Source organism: Anomalospiza imberbis, chromosome 4 (genome assembly GCF_031753505.1).
Source record: "Anomalospiza imberbis isolate Cuckoo-Finch-1a 21T00152 chromosome 4, ASM3175350v1, whole genome shotgun sequence".
In the NCBI taxonomy this organism is placed as follows: Eukaryota; Metazoa; Chordata; class Aves; order Passeriformes; family Viduidae; genus Anomalospiza; species Anomalospiza imberbis.
In genome coordinates this window covers 30,536,325-30,558,008 of record NC_089684.1, presented here as the reverse complement: position 1 = coordinate 30,558,008, position 21,684 = coordinate 30,536,325, and the positions used below count along the sequence as shown (strand labels likewise).

Genomic DNA, 21,684 nt, shown 5'->3' with positions numbered 1-21,684 from the left:
TTTTCTATTACCCTCCCTTCCCCCCAAAAAGGAATAGGAAATTCACACATTTGCAATCTATACTTAAGTACTGAATGGAACAATTACTGAAAGAAAAATAGCTAACATAAACATAATTTCTTCTTTAGAAATATGAGGTACATAATAATTAGTAGAGCCTCACTAAAGCTACAGAAACCATATTCCCTTAGGAGAAAAAGAACAGTAACTTCTGAAAAAAATGACAGGCTATACACAGTTTGCTATATCTGAGGAATAAAAATGTAACTGCTTAAACATATTTAAAAGTGGTAAATTCACTTCCTCTACAAATTTATAAACTCAGAAATATTTCCTTGCAATTGTTCTTGGAACTGATAGAGGAAAATCTCCCAGGGACACACCAAATGTAATAAGTGTAATATGAAAATTGCCCTTTCTGCTCTGAAGATTGAAACAAAGCAGATATTCTCCAGAACACCAGCAGGTTCCCCTGCTCCCTGCCCATATGGGCTCTTCCCACAGTCTCCCTGCATGAGGGACTTTTGAGCCTTGTCAGAGCTGACTGTATGGAAGGAATGTGGGCTCAAACATTTGCAGGCATGCCACAGAACCTCAGCAATCCAGTCTCTTGTTAATTACAACTAATATTTCATTATGTTGTGGAGTTTTCAGCTACATAGCTGTGTGCACACATCTTAGTATGTCGTGTAGCCAGTGCTTCCAATTAAATTACAAGCCTTGTGAAGTATAAGAGGTGTATTGAAAGCTGAAATTAGTAGAATAAAGCACTGCAAGTAGGTTTTCAGCTTTTTAATTTGAAACCTTCAGACTTCTTGATTGCAGGAAGAAGTCTGAGAACACAAATCAAACTAAAAACTAAGGAGGCAGTGAATTTCCACTCCCCCTGTTTTCAAATGAACTTTTTAAGCATATGGCTTTTAAGCCAATTTCATGATTTTGGAGTCTGCCTCATGCGTGTGTGAATGGACAGGACTGAAGGTACTTTACATGGCTTATTTAAAAATAACATCCTAACCCAAGCTATAAATCACAATAAGTATTTAATGCCTTACATATATAATAAATATTCAAGTCTGAGCATCTGGTTACAGAAGTGATTAAGAGTTCTGAAAATCAACCCCTTAAAGGACAGTCTTCAGTGGAAATAGTGTGAGAGGCTTCTTTCACACCCTTCTTTGCACATCTGCAGTTCACAGCCATTAAGTCAGCAACATCACAGCATCTGTTATTTCTGAACTCTGATGCACATCCATGCACTTAGCAAATTTCATTTGAATACTGCTGTTTGAGGAATTAAAGTAATTCTTAAGACAGAGAGGAGCCAGCCTGATATGAAGTTCTAAACTTTACAGTGTTTAAAGCAGCTTGATGGGTTTTATGGTGGGAAGAGAGACTGCAGGATAAGAAAGATATCTCAGGGAGGCTATCTCTCGATTCTAGTTTTTAAACAGAAACCTTGATCTTCGTTGTGCTGGGGAAGAACTACCTCTGACTGGATAGCCCAGCCAGAAGGAATGAATCAGAACTACAGACAGAGATTCCTGCAGACTTTTTCTTTTCTAAATCCCATTACACTTGCAACAATGCAGGCAGGGAACGGACTGGCTGGGGACAGCTCTGCTGAAAGGGAGTGTGGGGTCTCGGCAGACAGCGAATTGAACGTGAGCCAGCAGAGAGCCATGGCAGCAGAGAAAACCAGCCGCAGACTGGGCTGCTTAACAAGAGCACAGGCAGCAGAGAAACCCATCATCCCTTCTCCCTGCACTCAGGAGGCTGCAGAGGGAACACTGCACCTGTAGTTCTGAGTTCTACAGCCCCTCAGCACCAGAGTGGTGTCACTACACCACAGTGAGTCCAGTGAAGGGGGGCTGGGGACTGGAGCATTTGCCCTCTGTGGAGAGGTCACCAGAGTGGAGCTTGTTCAGCCCAGGGAATAGAAGGCTTTGGGACCTTGTTCTGCCAGTGGGGTAGTTAGGTGTGTCAATGAAATTAGAGAATGACATCTCCAATATAATTGTCCTCTATGAGAGTCTGTAACTCTTATGCTAGTCTAGGGTTTTTGGCAAAATATTTCTGTGGCAGGTATTGTTGGAAAACCCTAATCGGTAAAAAAAAAAACCCAGTTCAGGTATCTAATCTAAAGATTTAACCTGTCAAGCTACTTATGCTGTTATGGACTTTTTCTCCTTTTCTTTTTTGGTATTTACTAGAATTTCTAGTCTTGACCTGAGAAGGTTTCCAAACAACCTTCCTAAGGATCAGAAAAGGAATTCTGCACTTGATTCATGACAGGGACTAAAATCTTTAATTTGCATATCATGGATAATGTCCTTGATCTCTATAGAAAAATGAATCCCTTTTACCAAACAATATTTAATTTCATGCAGTAGCACAGCAGGTCTCTGTGAGCAAGGACCATTGACTTTATATGTGCCTTTGAAGCTGCCTCTCTGAATTTAATTGTATTATTGTATATTGTGTCCAACTTTTGTAATTTTATAAGCTTCCCCAGAAGTGTATCTTGACAATTCCTAGTTACTGTTGGAAATGCTTTCTATTGCATCCAGCCCTGATACAAACCAGCCTATACATGTGAGTCTGGCAGCCTAAATGAGTTATCAAGTCACCAAGCTTTGCAGCACAACTCAAGTTTCACATAAAAGCTAAGTTTGAGATGCTTGATCCTGTTCCACGCAGAAAACAAACACTAGCACTACATTATTTCTGGACAAGGAATCTGAAGCAAAGATTAAGGGTGATTGTTCTATAGGCTACCACACCAGCAAACATAGGACCTACCTGCACCCAGTGTTATTGAGAGATGGCCAATTCCCTATCAGGAAAGCTATATGGCTGCTGTATTTTTTGTAAACAATTGAACAACAAATTATAGTAGCAGAAAAACTACAGGCAAATACTTCATTAATTGGTGTTCAATCGAAACCATTAAAGCAGTAGCATGTAGCAGACAAGTGATTATGTTGCTCAAATGTCATTCCTTTCAAGTGTGACAATTCAATTTGTTAAACTTTCTCATCAAAGGAAAAACAGAATGAAAAGGCAATATTGCCTTTTCTGAAATGTATTACTTCACCTATTTCTGCTAGATATTTTTTTCCAAATTATTTTTAAATGCTGTCAAAACCCTTTTCAATACTATTTTGTTCAACTGTATCTTGCTGTACTGCTGAGGATGCTGCTGAGTTAAATAGTGATAGTGTTCATTATCCAAATATCTCTTTTAGATATTGCTCAATACCTGCTCTTTATAGTTGGTTAGATTTTTGGAGTTGTCACTGACACTTATATTTTTTCCAGGATAGAACAAAATAGGTGAGAGAGCTCTTTGTGTGTTGAAAGATCCTTTATGTTATATTAAATTACAGTGCCATTTCATTACTTATATTTAAAAAAAATTTCTCTACACTTCCTTCCAACACACTCAATCTTGTATCATCAGCAGATTCAGACACTTAGTTATGAACTTTTCAAAGTAACAGCTGATTTTCTGGAAGCAATACAAGATTACACATTTTAAAATTATTTTAAAGATATGGATTATTTATTTATCAATTTGTTTTTCACTCCTAATTTAGAAGTGTACTGGAGATATGTCCAGAGGCATTGGTATAGTGCGGTTCTTGCCTGAGTGCAGTCAGAACCACAACAGCTCATGTCTTTATTGCATGAGCAGCAATCCCTCATACCACTTTCTTCAGAAATACCAAATAAAAACTTCTAGAAATATAAATTACTTTTTATTCATTATCTTACAGATTATTTGACAGCATTCTGTTTGTGGCAAGAAATCGACATTTAAACAAGGTGCTTTTCTTGGGCCTAATTTCACAATTCTCCTAATTTTTCATCTATGATTTTTTGTTCTCCCTTCTCTGTTATTTGTAGGATGACTTTCAGAGCCCTTTTGAGGCCAGACTCAAAAATGAAATATTGTAAAAACAAATAGCACAGCTTCATTACCTTAACTACTCTCACTTTCAGTTGCTTTAGAGTACTTATTTGTAGGGTAATTTATGCTGGTGCTTTCCATGATATCTCTTCTCCCTCTTTTCTTTCCCCCCCTTCTCATCCTACAGGTGAAGAAGCAGCAGATGTTAAACACCATCTATAGGATGTGCTTTTCTTAGTTTCTCTTATGGAAAGAAATCAAGTTGTATCTTTTGTTTTTATACTCCATAGGTCCACCTAACCAGCCTGTGTCAAAGATCATCACCGAGCTTGAGGAAGTTCTTCTATCATGATGTCTTTAAAAATTCTGTGTATTTTTCCATATTTGTCCTCTAAATTTCCTCTCAAACCTCAGAATGTTGTTCTACCATTAATATTTATGGGAAACTCCTACTTACTCTGTCAGTGAAACAATGTCAGGATATAACCCTTACTCTGGTTTTCTGAATTTATATTCTGCTCTATTAGTGCCACTTGAGTTGGATTTCCATTTTATTATAGGATTATTATTTTTGGGGGGCCTAAACATTCCCTTTTACCTCGTGATATTTCTCACCTTCTTGATTCCTGATTGTTCCAGTATATACATATTTTCCCTGAGTCTAATAAGGTACTTTTAAAGAACCTCCACGCTGCTTCTATGGATTTTAATTTCCTAACTTTCCCCTTCAGGCTATTTCTAACTTCCTCAATATAAAAATCTTCCTTTTTTGAAAAGTACTTTAATATTATTACCTTATGGTAGGTTCCCATGGGAGGATGTTGAGCTTAATTATATTATGGTTGCTTTTATTTAGTGGCTCAACCACGTTAACTTCCTGAATCAACTCATATATTTTGTTCAACATCTGCATCAAAACTAGATTTGCCCCCTCAGTATTCCATAGAAATTGCAATACCTTACAACTGAAAGCCCATGATGATGCCCAGTAATGTATCTCAAGTAATTAGTGTTGTTGGGCTAAGATTCAGCTGAAAACAATCTTTAGTAGTGAACTATAGTTCTGAAAAGCAGATTGAAATATGGTTTGTCTTTGAACTAGATCCACTGCTTCTCTGAACTTATAAACATGACTTTGAAAGAATGTACACTGTTTTCCTGATTAGAAGTCCCTTCTCTTTTTTTTTTTCCATTACTCATTTATTTCAACCCCAGTTTTAAAATCTATCTCATTAGAAAAGCATTCTCAATAACAGAAGTTGAAACAAATATAGACATGTGTATTCTCATTCAACACAGAGCTATTACTAGTAAATGTTATGAGAGCGCAATATTTGGTCTGTGCTAGAATCAATTTCTTTATTATTTTAAATCCCAAACTGATTACCTTAAATAGAACTTTTCTTAAATTTTCCAAGAAAGGTTTGCTTCATTAATGTTATAATCTGTAGTTCACTTTTTGAAAGAAAGCTAAAAATAATTTCTAAAATAGTGTGTCTTTCTGACATAAACACAGCTAACTTACATTTTTGCAGTTTCCAGGATTGTTTCACTTGTACAAAGCAGTAAAAGTATCCTGCTCTTTCCATTTCTCTCGTACTATAAGAACCAAGAAAGCAGGAATTTGTTTAGCTCATTGGCTCCATTTATCCTGAGCCAAGACCATGATCTTGGAAACCCTGTAACTTGGCTGAATACAGTACAAAGTTCTTTGCAAAAAGCCAGTGCAATTAGAACAACACACTGTATGTTCAGTCTCAAAATTAAGACGATAAAGTTTCAAACAGCTAGAACTGAAACAAAGTATCATGGACCCAGACCTTTAATCAGTTGAACACAAATACTAATTCCACTAGTTTTTGATCAAATGAAGAATTGTGTGCTTGAGGACAGCATTAAGAAAACCCTGTTCTACCTTCTTGTAAATGGGCAGAATTCACACAGAAAACAAGGAAACATAATGGAAGAAGTGCAAGTTTTGTGCAGTCCAGCCTTGGGAGCGCCTCTGAATACTCCAGACAGAGTGATGCTATAACACAGCAATAGCCTTTGCACTTTCTGCTTTATCACTGCTTACTGCTCAGTGGCCATACACATTTGCTAACCAAGTCAGCACATTGCAGACACTGTTTTAAAACCCAGTGCTTCAGTTCTGAAGCCCTTTTTTTTTTTTTCCAAAAACCTCCCCTTCACTGCATATTTAGAACATCTAACACATGCATAAGACATTCTCTTCACTTTTATGAAATCATTTGTAATTTCTACTTTGATGAACTACAACACTTAAGGAAATCAAATAGATAAAATTCAGCACCAAGGATTGTAGTTCATTGTGTTTCAATTCACCTAAATTATTCATACGTTATTGAAGGTACATTTTTTTTATCAAATATAGGAATTATCAGGCCTTATTAGAAAAAATTTTAGTTGTGCTCTGATTGAGAGTAATTTTCTTTCTTGCATTTTGTTTGGGTTTTTTTTTGACCATTCATATAAAGTGATTTCTGAAGTTACTAGGTTAGTAAGGAGCAAATTAAGTTCACTTCCCTTTGTCATTTGCTACCTTTTTTTCCTTGGAATACTTATTCCTGGAAGTTGAAATATTTATGCAGATGGTAAAATAAAATAAAATAAAATTTATACAAATTGATGAAATTTATATGCATTTTATACAAAACAGAGAATTATATGGATTGTATAGAACTATGTTCTTTTTGGTTTTTTATTTGTACCGTAAAAGTTTAATAAACTATTTTAAAAGCAAAATTTTTTAATGGATAATATAATTTGTAAGGAGAATGTATCTGTACAAGAAGTGTTAAATGTTGCAAGTTACAAAATGCTGACTCACTACACTACAGAAAAACCACAGTTTTCAATGCTTCTGCTTCAAGAGTGACATTACTTTTAAATTAAGTAATCCATTACACAATTCTTTACCAAACATTTGTAAATAAAGGGTGTGGTCCAATTGTACCTGTGGTCCTCCCAGCCCCACAGGCCTTTGGAGAAACATGGATCCTGTCTGTGAAATAGTTTTGTTTTTCCACTGAGGGAGAATTAGGAGAGGGGTAAAACCACACCAGGGCTAGTTTCTGTGAGGCAGTTCCCTAATATTCCCTACATTTGGATTTGTCTGCTGCTTCAGACTTTGGACATGATGTTTGCAACTGCCCTGGGTTTGGCAGGGCAGCGATCTCTAAGTCGCTGTAGGGGCAAACTGGAGTGATCTCATGGGTGGCTTGTTAAGGTTTATTTGATCTTCTGGCTTATTTACACAGGCACACACCTGCTTGTTACATGAGAGCACTGTGACTTCTCTCTCCTTCCCCCAAAAAGTCACTGGAGCAATCCTGTCCTGATAATACTGTCCTGTCATATCCTGTAAGGCCATTATGGGGAAGGAAAACAGAGCAATGGAAGTTTCACATCCCCTCTCTTCTGATCTGAAATTCTTTTGATTTGATGAGATCTTTAAAGTGCTCAGGGTTTTAACAGCCCTAAACATGGTCTGCTACTTGATAAAGAGAGACAAGAGCACTTGGGCATGTCTTCAACTAGGCCTCTGTGAGATGTACAATACCATCTTACATTCATTATTAACAATTAAGCATCCAGTTTGTTATGGTATGTATTTTCTTTAAGGAAGAACTCAAGTAAGTACTTTCCTTATGTAGTTTGATATTAAATAAACCTCTTCTCATTTACACTACAGCTCACTCAGATTGATGTATCTACTACCACTTGTGTATTGTCTCTGGTCTGTTACAGTGATTGAGAATCCAGCTGAGGGAGATTCACCAAATTTTTAAGAATGTCAAAAATATAAAAGTTTTTGGGTGATTTACTCCCTCTTTTATTTCTTTTCAAGGCATTCAGTTAGCATAAAAATAATGATCATTACATAAATTAAAGTTGTTGCAATTCAGCTGTAGGGATTGCAGTCCAAAGCCAGTGAAGATAGATCAAGGTTTTAAAAAGTATCTGCTGTAAATTAAAAACAAATGGTTGAAAGTATTTTGCAGACCTCTCTCCCACAGATTGTATATTCCATTTTCCAAATTAAATCTAAGAGAGAATATTACTTTATTGAGATTTACGGAATAATTTATTATAAGATTCCAGCAATATGAGAATGTAGGCAGACACTGACAATGAAGAAAAATAAGTGTCAGCTACTAAGTGGTTTCATTTTTTGGAGCTTTTTATGTTTTTGGTAATGGGAAAAATTAGTTCTGACTGCTTTTTAAAGCTAAAATTATCTATAAACCATTAATTTGGGGCAGATCATTTGTCCAACTTTTACTGCAGAGGGGATAAAATGGGTGGAAAACATGATAATATACCAGTGCTCCTTGGAGGAAGTGTTCCTCCCTCAACCCAACTTGCTGATCCTGTCTAAGGAATAAGATTTAAGAGCTTGTGAGAAAATGTGTGTAAGAGGATATAAAAGAAAATTATTCTGTGGCATCTGGGGGAAATATATATAGGAATAGCAGTTGGGCTGTATTAACTATGAAAGTAAATGTGTTACTCAATTTTTCGCCTCTTTCACGACAAACACAGGACCGTTTTTCCATGTGTCACATTACAAGGGATGTAACAAAAGGAAATCATAGCTCTGATGGACAGGAAAGCACAGAGAAGAAGTTCCAAGGACACAGACTGGTTTTGAGAGCTCCAGTCTGTCATGCATTCCCTGAAGGATTATTAGGACCTCATTACAGTTTTTGGGGTGTCCAAGAGCTTAAAGGGATGATGAATCCTGGAGCCTAAGTGGACTGTTAAACCTCCTCCCATTAAAGAAAAACATGTGGTTGAAACTGTGTTGGCTAAAAACCATGGAATTTTCTGCGTAACTTTATTCCTTCTTTGCCATTTTGTGTTGGCTATCATGATCCGCCTGTTATATTTCAGCAAAAGCAATAATTTCCTTTTAATTAGATAATTGCCATGTTATTCATTGGTTTTGATCACTTCTAAATTCAGCTTTTGGTTTTAACAAATGTAGTTTCAGAAAATGATGGATTTTTACATTTTTTAAACCGCTAAATGTACAAAAAGGATTTGTATACATAACAAAATTAAAGTAGGGATTATCTAGCACTGTGTGTGGGATACAGCTATAATCTATAGAGAGCATGGAAAAGAAACTGGCATTCTCAATTGCACTGCACACATCTCAGTAATAACAGGGTATGAGGCATACAATTTCGTGGAACACCCACAATGAAAATTATTCTTTCCAAACAGAGAATTGTTTTGGAATAAGTTAGGTTAATTGGCACCATGGGATTCCTCTCAAGGAAACATAGAACATTAAAATCTACACATGTGCATGTAAAATGATAAAGTATTATCTTCTTTCCCCTCTCAGCTCCTCAAATCTGAGACACGCTACCCAAAATCAACAGAAACGATTATGTTTTGTTGATTTAAATTTCCTCAGAATAAACTGGCAATTCTTCATCTGGTCAGCTTACAACCTAAGAGCCAGTGCACTGTTCCACAATTGCTAGCTCGAGTATGGTTATCTAGTGCAGTCTCTCACATGAAAATAGAGGTCTCTAAGAGCTTTTGGCACATGCTTTTTAGATGGCAAGAAACTATTTTAAACAAAGCGACATGGTGCTAAGATACAACTTATTTCAAAGGCCTGTTGTGTCCCTTATAGGATTAGAACCAGAATCTGCAAATGGTTAATGAGAAATCCAGGCACATTTCACTGTCATTATACAATCTTTGGTTAAAATGCAGTATTTTACAGTTTCTGAACCCAGTTAAAGTATATTAAGTCCTCACAATAGCAACATCGCTCTCTTAAAAATTACAAAGAACTTATCACTTTTTAAGAAAGAAAAAATCTTCCTTTTCATGAAGAAGGCTGAATTCTCATGCAGACTGTTGTGCTTGTGAAGTGTGTCTGTTTTGTTACTATTTAAGGTCACTATAACCAATGATATTCTATATGGTTTATCTTTAAAATGTCCCAATTTTTTCACATTTAGCCATTTGCATACCTTAACCATTATTTATTTCTGAGTTTTCTGCTCCAATTATATCAAGACATTTAAAAGCAATTAATTGTAGTGCCTAGTAGGCAGGTCACAGGTGAGGTGTAGCATCAAAAATTATGTCTGTTGTACCACAGGTCTGACTGCTGCTTTTCTGACCTCTCAGATGAGTGAGAAACTCCCATGTCCTGTGACCTGAGATCACTTCAACTGCAAGTCCTGTGCTGAAAAATAGTCTTCATCACTTCCCTCTGCAGTTTCCAGGAGAAATCTGAGGTCTGTCATTTTTGCAACAACACAGGCAATGTAGTGTTTCAGTTTCACAAAAAAGACATGCTGGAGTCCCCCTTTTCATACACTGAAAGAGGAGTTCCAGGACACCCAAGAATATCCCAAAGGTATCACTGTTGTATGTCAATGATTTCATTTACCTTGCCCCCCTGCCTGGGCCTATGCATATATCTTATATGGATTTACCATTTCATTACTCTTAGAAATACAGGAGCGGGACAGCAAATAGAGTTTGCACTCAGCACTGGTGCAATTAATTGTAGAATAGAATTAAAATCAAATCTTGGTTTGTTCATCATAGAATATATGTCATAATTATGTTCTGTGCCTCAACATTGTTATTTTAGAGGACTATCCCTATTCTTCATATAGAGATGAGAGCTTGGTCTGGTAGGACAATGAAGATTTGCTTTCTAGAGTTTTCATAGTCTGTTTCTGAATAACTCTGAAGAATTGCAGGCCCATTGGGTTGAAGAAAGAAGAAATTCAGATAGGACCTCTCAGTTTTCCTTCCAGTGCAGCCCAGAAATACAACCTTCCACTGCTCCCCTTTCTCTCCATACATCAAAATTATCCCTTTCAGGGCTAATTGGTCACAAATTTGGTAGCCACTCTAAGTTTAGCTTTCAAGGGAGCAGAGAGCAAATAACCTTTGTGGAGAGTACACACTAGTGCTTAGTGGAGGAGAGTTTGTTGTGATGTCAGGGCAAAAAGTTCAAGAAAGGTTCATTGATTTCAGCCTCATCCATGTAAGTGTTCAGAGGAAAATAAATTGAAATTGCTGGACTTGGATGGAAGGACTAGCATGAATTATGTGAATTGTGGGTATTCTGTCAGTAACATAAATCCTGTGGATATCCATTGAGAGTGTATGTGTTAACTTAGATCTGTCTGTGCATCAACAAGATGCAACAACAAATGTACACATCCAGTCAAGAGGAATATGTGAGACGTTTTATCAGTGAGCAACTCAGCAAACAACACAAACAATCTGATTCCCACACTAAGTTTTAAATAGATTTTATCCTTGGCTTACTCTAGTTTTCTATAGCCACTCCTCACTGCTCTTATAAGCTTATAGGAGCAGGCTATTCCAGTGCTGGAGGTAGTGGCAATTAAAAAAAAAATTATTTGATTATATATTGAATGACCTGAGTAATACATATTCATGTGATTAAATGTTACAGAATCATGGAATCATTAACTTTGGCAAAGGCGCCTATGATCATTAAAAGCAACCATTAACCAAGCACCACTATGTTCACCACTAAACTATGACCCCAGGTGCCACATCCACCTGCCTTTAGAACACTTCCAGGGGTGATGATTCCACCACTTCCCTGGGCAGTCTGTTCCAATATCTTTATACAAACATGAAGGCACAGTAGATGTTCCACTACTAATCATTCATTCCAGCAAAAAGATGCCTGTGGCAACCAGCTGCTCATTTGATCCCAAGAAACTCTGGAATAATTGGCTCACAGCAGCACAGTTAACATATTTAATATATGACAGTCTACTCCCATACTCTTATACTGAACATATGAATTGCTGTGTTCCACAGCAGTCTTCATGGCATCATAGAAAATTCTTACCTGAATCACTGGATCACTCATTAATAAGATTCTGCAGGACTGAAAGCACTTGTGCTGTGATGAAAAAACTACCAAAACACAGTAAGAGATATATCTAACTTTTAACTCATCTAAAGGCTATTACTGGGAAATTTGCTGAGCATACACTTAAAATAATTGTCAGATATTTTTTTGGAGGATTTTTTCCCCTGCAAAGAGAACTGACTGTTAAAATATTTGTAAAGAATTAAGTAGGAACGTAACATTTTAAAAACTTTGGGAATTAAAAAACTCACAGAAAGTAGTCTTACTGATATTAGCTTGAAAGCAAGATGAACTACGAAGGTGACTATGGCTTAATATTTAGGGGAAGTTTCTGTTTAAGTGTTTCTGACAAGGAAAACCATAGTCTTAGATCAGAGAAGAAGGTGTCAGAGGTTGAGTTTAACTCATATGTTCTCAACAGTGATCTCTGATACCACTTAACTGAGATTTTCTGTCCCTTTTCCTTTCCCTACCCTCCCCTGTCCTGCCCTTTCCTTCCTCAGAGACTTTGCCCTTTATCATGGTATTCCCATGAGATGCATGAGAAATATTTTATTACTAGTTAAAAAACAATATAAATAACTGAATCTCACACAAGTGCAAGTGGTAATTGCACAATGGCAAATTTAAGGACACACATTTTGCAGGAGTTTCTGCTCTCAGCACTGTGTGAGGCAAAGTGCAGCAGAGTGCAGCCATTCTTGCTGGCTGCACAATTTATGACCTTGTAGCCAGCAGATACACACCAGAGCTGCACCAGAGCTTAGTCATAATCAAAACCAAAACAAAACAAAACAAAAAAAAAAGAAGCAATAAACTGAAAATATCCTAAGGATCAGAGATGACAAGCATCTGAACATGAAGCCCTGCTGCAATTCTGTATCTAAAGAGCTCATTCAGTCATTGGATTTATAAGTAGAAAACGACCTTCTAACTACAGGGACTTGATTTTACCACTGGCAGCAGAAAGATGTAAACTTGGCTTCTTTGTACAGTTCTGAGGTCCGTAGTTTTAAAAGGATTTTGGGAAGTTGAATGATTATAGGGAAGGACCAGAAAAATGATTTAAGGACTAGCAGTTGCAGCCCTAGAGCTACTTAGCTTTTCAGAAAGTATCCTGAAAGGTGATTATAGCATTTAATTCCCTAGAGAAGTGGTAAGCTCCTAATTTTTTTGTTGTTGCCAAACCGTACCTTGATGCCTTCCCTTCTGAACAATATATTTTAGACCAATATATTTTAGACCAATACAGGTTTTTGGGCTCAAGAGAGAAGAAAGTAAGTGAAAATTGATGTAATAGGTTGTGCTACATTTTATGGTGATTGCTGCTAACCTAAAGGTTTCAAAATCTTAGGAAATAATACAGTTAATAAGATAAAATACTGTCACAGGAGTATGAAAAGTTGGAGAACTGCTACAGCACTGACCATTTTTCTGTAAGTTAGATACAATCTTGAGTACCAGGTGACTGGACTCATCTTGTAGTAACAGCATATTCAGCATTGTTGCATCTCAGGAAATCATTAAATCCAAGTGTTTGGAATGTTTTGACACTTTTTTTTCCCCTGCTGAGAGCATTATGGGATAAAATCAGATTTGCATGATACTTTTGGAGCCTTTAATTTTTTTGCCTAAATATTGACAAGAGATTCAGACACATCAGGTCTAAATTTTCTAGATGATTGATTAAGGTCTCCTTAAATGGTGCTTGAAGTGTTACCATTAGTTCAATAGCTTCTCATTTCGACTTTCTGCCTCTTTTCTACTTGGCAATAGTTTAAAACAGAAAGAAAATAACACCTGTGAAAATCATACTGAAAGAAAAATGGGTTCTAATATTTTCATTAAAAATTTGTCTTTGCTAGATAACTTTTAAGGAAGAACTGTAAAATGTTGCTCTGCAACTAACAGCTCTCTTCACCACAACACAATGGACCTGTAAATCACCAAAACAGGGAAAGCAGACTTTTAGTTTGGGTATATTATGGGGTTTTTTTTGGTAAAAGGTTCATTTTTTTTCTTCTGTATACACTCAGGGTAGTTCGCAATATTAATGGGTACATTAATGTATTAGGAGATGGAACAAGTATTTTCTCCACTGGGCTAGATATTCTTAAATAGCTGAGCCAGGTGCATGGCCTGGATTTGACTTACAGGTCCATGTCTCACTCATGTCCTTGCTCAGCTTTGAGGCAAGACCAAGGTACATGGCTTTTTCTTGTCACCACATTCCTGACAAAGGGGAGGAGGTGATAGGAGGGGGTTGGCCAAGTGTCCAATCCGTGCACACACACTACAATACTTATGTAGCCAGGGTGACAAAAAATGCATTGGAGAAGGCCACAGATGTTGAATTAGCAAATTCTTGATTAATATCCATTCGTGGCTCCAACAACTAAGTTAAAAAATAGAATATCAAAAAAGTATTCCTGCTAACTGTGCTGTCAAAGAGTTTTAGAAATTAGGAGATGTGCAAAGAAAAATTGGTTCTTAAGCTTTTTTTTTTTTAATCTTCAGGAATTCTGCATCTAATGTTCTCTTGAGAAGGGCCACCAAGAAGCACAAGTCACTATCATCCATTCATGGAATCTATCTCTGTTATGAAATACCACACTTGTGCTAATTCCTTCTGAGATACTGGCAAGAGATAAAATTATTGCTGCTCCTTTTAATTTGAACTCCTTAAAATTAAATCATATAACTGTCAGTAATTGTACTGCAGCAACAATTTTCAAGCAGAGAACCTCAATGACTTCAATGAACATTAAAAGGCAATGGACCAATAAAACTAAGGCAAAGAGTTGTACCTCTCTTCTTACTTGCTTTCTGTTTATATCCACAGACCTTCTCAGGAGTGATGGACAAGAAGCAAGCCCAGACAATCCTACTGACGTGCTTAGGGCAGCAGAGCCCGTGAAGAAGCCCTACAAAGTTGCTCACAGCAATGTTAGAGGCTTCAAATGAATTTCATAAACACAGGGACCAGTAGTCTTTATATATTGTTTTCCTTCTTATTTGACTGCCAGTGCTGTAATGAGTGAAAATATGTTAGTAAGATCAGAACTAACCTCCAGGATTATTTTTATGAAGGAAATATATCACTTCAGTTTCTTGGTTATATCAGCCTCAAGATAGTTTTAAGTTGATTCTTTGGAACAGATTTGCTACTTTATGACAATATAATGATTTTATCACTGCTAAATTTCCTCTTGACATTAAGAAGACAAAATCAACCACCACTATATTATTCTATCTATTGGTATTATAAATATCTTAATGGGATAGCTGTACAGAATTTTTTTCAGAGGCATCAATTTATACTACCTTTGATTCAAACACAGCTGCATTATTGGCATTTTTATTATCATTATTCTAATTATTTAGTGGGTACAACATATGTCTCTAAAAGTCTGAAAAGGTATTTTTGCTGTTTTTACCATCACTGGAGTTAAGTATTTGTTTGTATTTCAGGTACAGAAAGAAAATAGCAGAAGCGGGTGTTTTCAGACACTTGAGTATAAGAGAGAAAAGTTTTACACTTCTTTTTAGGGGAAAAAAATTGTTTGCCTTTTCTTGCTATTATGGCTCTGAGGCTGGAAAACAGGTGAGCAGTTTTTGTTTTCTTCAAAGTTTGTACATCCAAATTCTGGCACTATACATGTTTCCTGAGTGAGCACAGAGGACACATTCCGTGATGTTTGCGCTGTGCAAGTGGATGCAGTGTTTTACATAGTGGTTTGTTGCGTTTTTTTGAAACTGCTGACTGTTCTGCACTGCCTGCTGGAAAATCATCTATCCACAGAGTGTTCTCCATTACTGATTTCTAGTATTGAAGTGTGTAACAGGTAAGTAAAACCAAATACTCTATCAAGTAGTGACAATGCTGCCATTGCCACAGTGATCTCCCATCCTTTTAGGTAAGAGACCATGAACAATGATTATAGGAACTAGACTGCAGAGGATAAATGCAAAAATGTTTAAGAACCCTTGTTTTAACTACCATTTTGGTTATATGGGGTTTGGGGTTTTTGATTTATTTATTATTTTATGTAATGTACTCATTCCACAAATTCTTTACTCTTTCTGTTTAAGAGCTGGAGTCCTGCTCCTAGGCACATTCCCTTTCTCCTTCCCTGAAAAGTACATAAAGCCTCCATTCTTGCCAACCTGCATTAAACTCTGCAACACAATTATCCTCAGTCACTGGACTGTTATCTCAGGGAATTGAATTAGACTTTCTAGCTTAGAAACATCAAATTATTTACACAAAATGTTATAGTTGAAACAAATCCAGCGTAAAGCATTAGATGATGATTAGAATAGTATAGATTAAAAAGATCAGGTCATGGATTTAAAACAGAACTGAAAGTTGTATCTGATCCTAAGGGTACCTGTTGGGAGTCATATCAAGCAGGATAGTGCCTGTTCAGAAGCATAGAAAATCAGTTTTCCATTTAGCCTTGTCTCTAAGTTGCAGCTGTAAAAGTTTCCTCGGGAAAGATTTCTTTGGGACCAATAACAGTTCTGTGGAAATTTCACTGTCAGTTTTCCACAAGTACAAGTGATCAGAATTTATGGTTAAGAAATATGAAACCGTCTTAGATGGCTGTTCAAAAAAAACCCTGATAAGGCCCTTCTGTTTGGATATCTTGAACATAGTGGTTATCTTCAGAGGCAGAAAGGGAAGCATTCAACAAAATACATAATCATATAAAGTAGTTTTTTCCCTGAAAAAGGTGCAATATGTTTCATTGCTCTCTTCTTCAATACACACTAAAAACCTCTGAGATTTTCTCTCAGAAAAGTCTATCCTAATTGGCCTCTTGCCCTTACAGCTGAAACAAAATTATCAGTTAACTTGTGCTAAGCATTTCAAATCGATCTAGTTTGTCACAATTATCATTTAAGATCCCTCTGTCAAGAGTGTGTCAATATAACTTTCATCCATGAAGGCTTTTTGATATGTAGTCCTGACTGTTCTAGGCATAACCTGATTGCAACTTAAAACTTCTTTATATATCTGAATTTTACTTGCATTACCACTCTGAATTGTGACAAGAAATCAACATGGAACAGCACTTGACAGCATTCCAGAAGTAAAATATCTTCCAACAGACTTAAGAGTTTTCCATTGGTACTTACCCCATAACTAGATGTAATTTCTCACTTCCACCTTCCAACATATTCCTATCAGTGCCCATTCCCCACTCATTGCCCCGACCATGAAAGTGTTCCCAGTGAACAGGATGGAAGCTGTTCATCCCACCAACCCTTATGTCTGAATTGAGAGGGTCAGTCACTTTTATGTGACCCTCCAACACACACAGTTTTAAAGCAGCCTCCCACCCAGGGAAGCTTGTGCTATATTTGGAGTTGAGCCAAGAGGGAATGAGCATCCCTGCTCCTCTCCAGGGCATCCCTGAGCATTCCCAGGCCCCCTCCTATGTCCAGCTCTCCAGGCATCACTGAGCACCTGGAGGGCAGGGGAGGCCCTAAGCCAAACTTGCTCCCCTTGGCACCACAGCAAAACTCATTTGAATTCAATGGGATAGAAATGAGCCCAAAGGGTGAAAATACAAAGATACTGCTGTGGAATGCTGGTGCTGAATAGTTTCATTTGAACTTAAAGTGAGGAAAAATGAAGGGAAAGAAAATAGTTTGATAAGAATTACAAGATGCTGTATTCCCTTCTCACTATAAGTTTTCACTTCTTTGCCAAAAAGAACTGTGGTGTCTCTTCTCATTACTCTTTTTTGTTATTTAAATTTAATTAATATATAAAACATATTTTTCCCATTTCTCCCATATACATGCTAAAATATAAAAGGTAGAGGTAAGTATAAAATCCAACCTTTATTCCACTTTGAACAAGTTTGTGTATGTCCAAAAAAGGTTCCTTGAGTATGTCTCCTTCGGGACTGAAAATCTTCACGTATCCTTCTTTCTCAAGAATAAAGAGGCGATGGGATCCATCCCCACAATGTACTGCTCCAACAGGCTGCCTTAGTCCACTCACAATCTCTTGAATACAGAAGCAGTTGTGCTTGTGTTTTCTAAAGAAATTTAAAGAAATAGTGAGACATTTCTTCTTTCTCATAACCATGACACATTGTCCCTAAAATATAAAATTATTGCTCTGCAATAATAAAAAAATAATTAAGAAGGCTTATAACAAAACATTTTTTAATATATTAATGTGTATAAATTATTGCCTTGAATGTATTCAAGGATATAATACAGAAAATCAGCTTTAACTTCACTTGAGGAAAATTTGGTCTGCATACAAAAAAGAGAGCATTAAATAAACTTAGATCCAAAATGTAGAGCAATGAAAGGGAAAAAAGTTGGCAAAAGAAGAGAATAATTTAGAAATACAGAATTTCTACTATAAAACAAACACAGTAAATTTCATCACTTGGATAAAATTTGAATTTTAATATCCATTTAAAAATAATTACTTATGATGGAATAATCTATTTTTTTTCACAACCCCCCCCAAATGAAATCAATTGAAGATCACAACATAAATATAAATATTTTATGAATAAACTTATCGTAGTTTTTTAGTAATATTAAATTTAGGTGCAGATTACTTCCCAGAACTATGAATGATCCATGATCATCCATCAGGCTGGACGATAACCAAGATCCACAGGGTGGATCAGAGGAGGACTCTAACACCTTTTCAGCAAGGCAAATATCAAATGAGACTGAAGTGCTGAAGCTCCTGTAACTTTCTCTTTTTACATACTCTAGCAGCAGCAAAAGAAAGTCACATCTGGAAAACACAGCCGCTCAGCATAAGCACACACAGAGCTGTTTCACTGTGAAAACCACAGGCTTTGCTAGGGTTTTTTTTTCAGATTAAACAGCATTTATATTTATGAACCTGCTGATCTCTTCCTCTTTGTCATATTCTTCCATGTGGTCCAGGGAGTTAGAAGCTGGCCCTCGCACTTGTTTTCTTGGAAAATCCGGAAAGCACACACCACCATTTTTTCTTCCATAGTAATAGCAAAACTCATCAGCTGTAGTTTGGAGGAAACCTTAAAAATGCAAAAGAGCGTACAAATGATTAGTGTGTTGTCATGTCTGCAGTTTTGTGTCATCAAACTCATCTTTAAATAGATTATAGTGGAAAAAGACATTTTAAACAAAAGGCTATCTGCAAAAAGAGTCTGCTCTGAGTAAACAAATGTATAAACACAAACTGAACATTGCCTTTTACAGTTTGTTCATCTGTATTTGTATTAAACCTCATTTTCAGTGTGCTTAACTTTCATTCAAAATGACACAACAGTTCACTCACTAAAAAATTAAGAGACAAAGTTCAGAGTTGAGGCTGTGACGCACTTCTCCCTAATTTTAACCCTATCAATCAAGTGTAGTATCTGCTGTAAAATAGCCTGAGCAGATTCTGTTTAACTTTTTAAAAATAAGTGATTAGTTCTAGTCAAAATCTCAGTGAAGACTCTGGTAAAACCCCTGCAGCAAAACTTTTGTGGAATGCTGCCAGCAAAGGACATTAGTTGGAGAGGTGAGAAGTGGGAAGTAGTGCTGAAAACTGCACCACATTGACATCCAGCTGGTTTCTGGTTGATTCCCAGTATTAAAGTAGCTGAGCAGTGTCCCATAGTGAAACCTACTTCCTCAGCCCCATCCCCTGACAAAGGGATATGTCTCATGCTGCGTTGGATGAAAGGTGGTCCTTAGGTTTTAGGTTAAAATAGGAAGGGCTTTGAAGACCCAGAGAAACACAAAGTTGATAAAATGAGAGCCTTTGAAGAAAAACCCTGACTCAATTACTATTACTTTCTGGCAGTATGTTTAAGGACATTAAGAAAAATATCTATTGCTGTTCACAAACCTATTTCTAGTCATTTCAATCCTGGTTTTAATCAGGAGTATTAAATCTAAGAAGACAGAATCTGGCTAGCTATACATGTACTATTTTACCAGAACATTGTTGAGATAATATGTCTTAAGTTACCTTCATTCCTGTTTGCATTACTGGCAACTGTCTTAGGATGTACTATAGTCCAGGACATAGCTCATAGGATACACAGAATTAGCACTTAATTGGAATTAGAGGCCTAATTTATGCATGGCTTTACCACTTGTGAATAATGCAGTAATCCATAGATCTTGGCCATAAAACCTCTGGCTTACAACGTACAATAATAACTGATCAGGGACAGATGTGTTTCATTGGAAAATGCCAATTTCTTACAAGCAAAGCTTTTTCAGAAACATTATCAGTTTTGACAAAATTTTACTTAACATGATGTTTCTGGTCCAAGCTCAAACTTCTGGTCTAAATGAAAAAGACAGAACCAGACAGCAAACCTTGTGTCACTATACTCCAATGTCTTGTAATTAGGGTGTTTCATTAGGAAGAGGAATATTCAGGTCAATGCCCCTCATCTGTCAGGCAAGAGTTTGACCCTAAGTCTCCCATTTCCCAAGTAAATGTCCTAACAACGACTTTATTAGCTATCCTGGGGTGGTCTCTCTGTGGCTTTCTTCATGGAAAATTTCGAAAGAGTTCAATTTCTTCCTTATGTGGAATAGGAAAATTTTTTGGATCCCAAAATTCTTGTGGAGTGAAAAGCCTTTCCCACCCAACTATACTTCTTTTCATATATATCTTCCTTTAAAAATATTGGAAAAATGACAGGACAGAGCCTGCCTTTGATTTCTATAAAATAATATCTGGAAACACATGGTAGTGTGTTGTGGTGTAAAAGTTTAATTACCATGATGTGGAGCTTCAGTAAATTTCATCTCTGAAGAGCTGCTTTTAATTTATAGTAGTTATTTGGAGAAAATGGGAGATGTAATTTCAAGTGGAACAATTGAAGAGGAACTCTGATATAATCATAGAGCAGTATTCCAAGGCTTGTAAATATAATGCCAAAATCAAAGGTAATCTAAAATCTTGCTGTTGAATTATTTGACTTAAGAATACAGGGATTTGTCTTTAATAATTTATTTCTCTAGGCACAGTGGATCATTTGAAAAAAATGCAATAGGAAATTAGAGGTGTACAATTACTAAGAATTTCTAGAATTTTCCAAGTATACAATTTACTATTTACTAAAGTTAGAATTCTCTTGGCTTGAGTGTTATCTTTAATCAGGGAAACCCAGAGCAGGTTGTGATCACATTGTTCACTCAGTACATGTCCATTTCAAATAACAATCAGATGCAAACTCACTTGACCAGTGCACTGCCTTTCCTTATATGTAAGATATATAAGAATTTTTGCCTTTGCCTCATGAAATATTTTATCATGCACTAAAGTGCATGGTGCACTGCAGTTGCCTTTTGCTGTTTAGCAAACCCATCAGCAGATTCTAAGAAAGGATAAGGCTTATGGACCATTTTCATTAGAAATGCTTGTAAAAAAGTGGAGCTAGAATTAAACTATGAAAAATGTTGCATTACTGGAAGAAATGTAACCTCTGTAAATACAGTTTCATCTGTGCATTAAGGGTGGAATTTTGCTATTTTGTTCTATTAAAAACATAGTAATTTAGGAAAAAAAAAAACCTCCATGTCTTATATATGCTACATTTAACATACTAACAGCTTCACTGAGGACATTTAGAGAAACATTTGCTTCTACACTCCTATCTGCTTGTAGACATTTATTATCTTCTTTCTCATGCTTAGATTGTAAGGTCTTTAGTGTACAGTTTGCCATTTTGTTCAGTTTGTACAGTGTCCAGAAGAATGGTCCCTGACAAGTGCCCCTAAGCACTAGAATTGTTTGGAGAAAAGGGAAAAAAAAAGTAATAGGGACTGCAACCCTTGGTCCTGTGTGAATTTCTGTACTAACTAATTT

At 36.5% G+C, this 21,684-nt stretch overlaps 2 protein-coding genes across 5 annotated transcripts in view; one reads left to right on the top strand and one right to left on the bottom strand.

The window, feature by feature from the left end:
* Nucleotides 1-14,817, top strand: part of ANAPC10 (anaphase promoting complex subunit 10) — a 140,497-nt gene extending 125,680 nt beyond the window's left edge. For 2 of the 4 annotated variants that reach the window (XM_068187780.1, XM_068187777.1), the window contains one exon: nucleotides 4,101-6,687. The gene's annotated coding sequence lies outside the window, so the exon portion shown is untranslated. Of the gene's footprint in view, nucleotides 1-4,100; nucleotides 6,688-14,679 lie in introns of those variants that run through there. The other 2 variants (XM_068187776.1, XM_068187778.1) reach the window with 2 other exon arrangements.
* The window catches only part of HHIP (hedgehog interacting protein), a 71,341-nt gene that overhangs the window by 37,987 nt on the left and 11,670 nt on the right, over nucleotides 1-21,684 (bottom strand). Inside the window, exons 3-4 of the mRNA XM_068187747.1 lie at nucleotides 18,727-18,883; nucleotides 17,689-17,890 (exon numbers count right to left, since the gene is read on the bottom strand). Of these exons, the coding sequence (XP_068043848.1) occupies nucleotides 17,689-17,890; nucleotides 18,727-18,883 (359 nt within the window). The remainder of the gene's footprint in view (nucleotides 1-17,688; nucleotides 17,891-18,726; nucleotides 18,884-21,684) is intronic.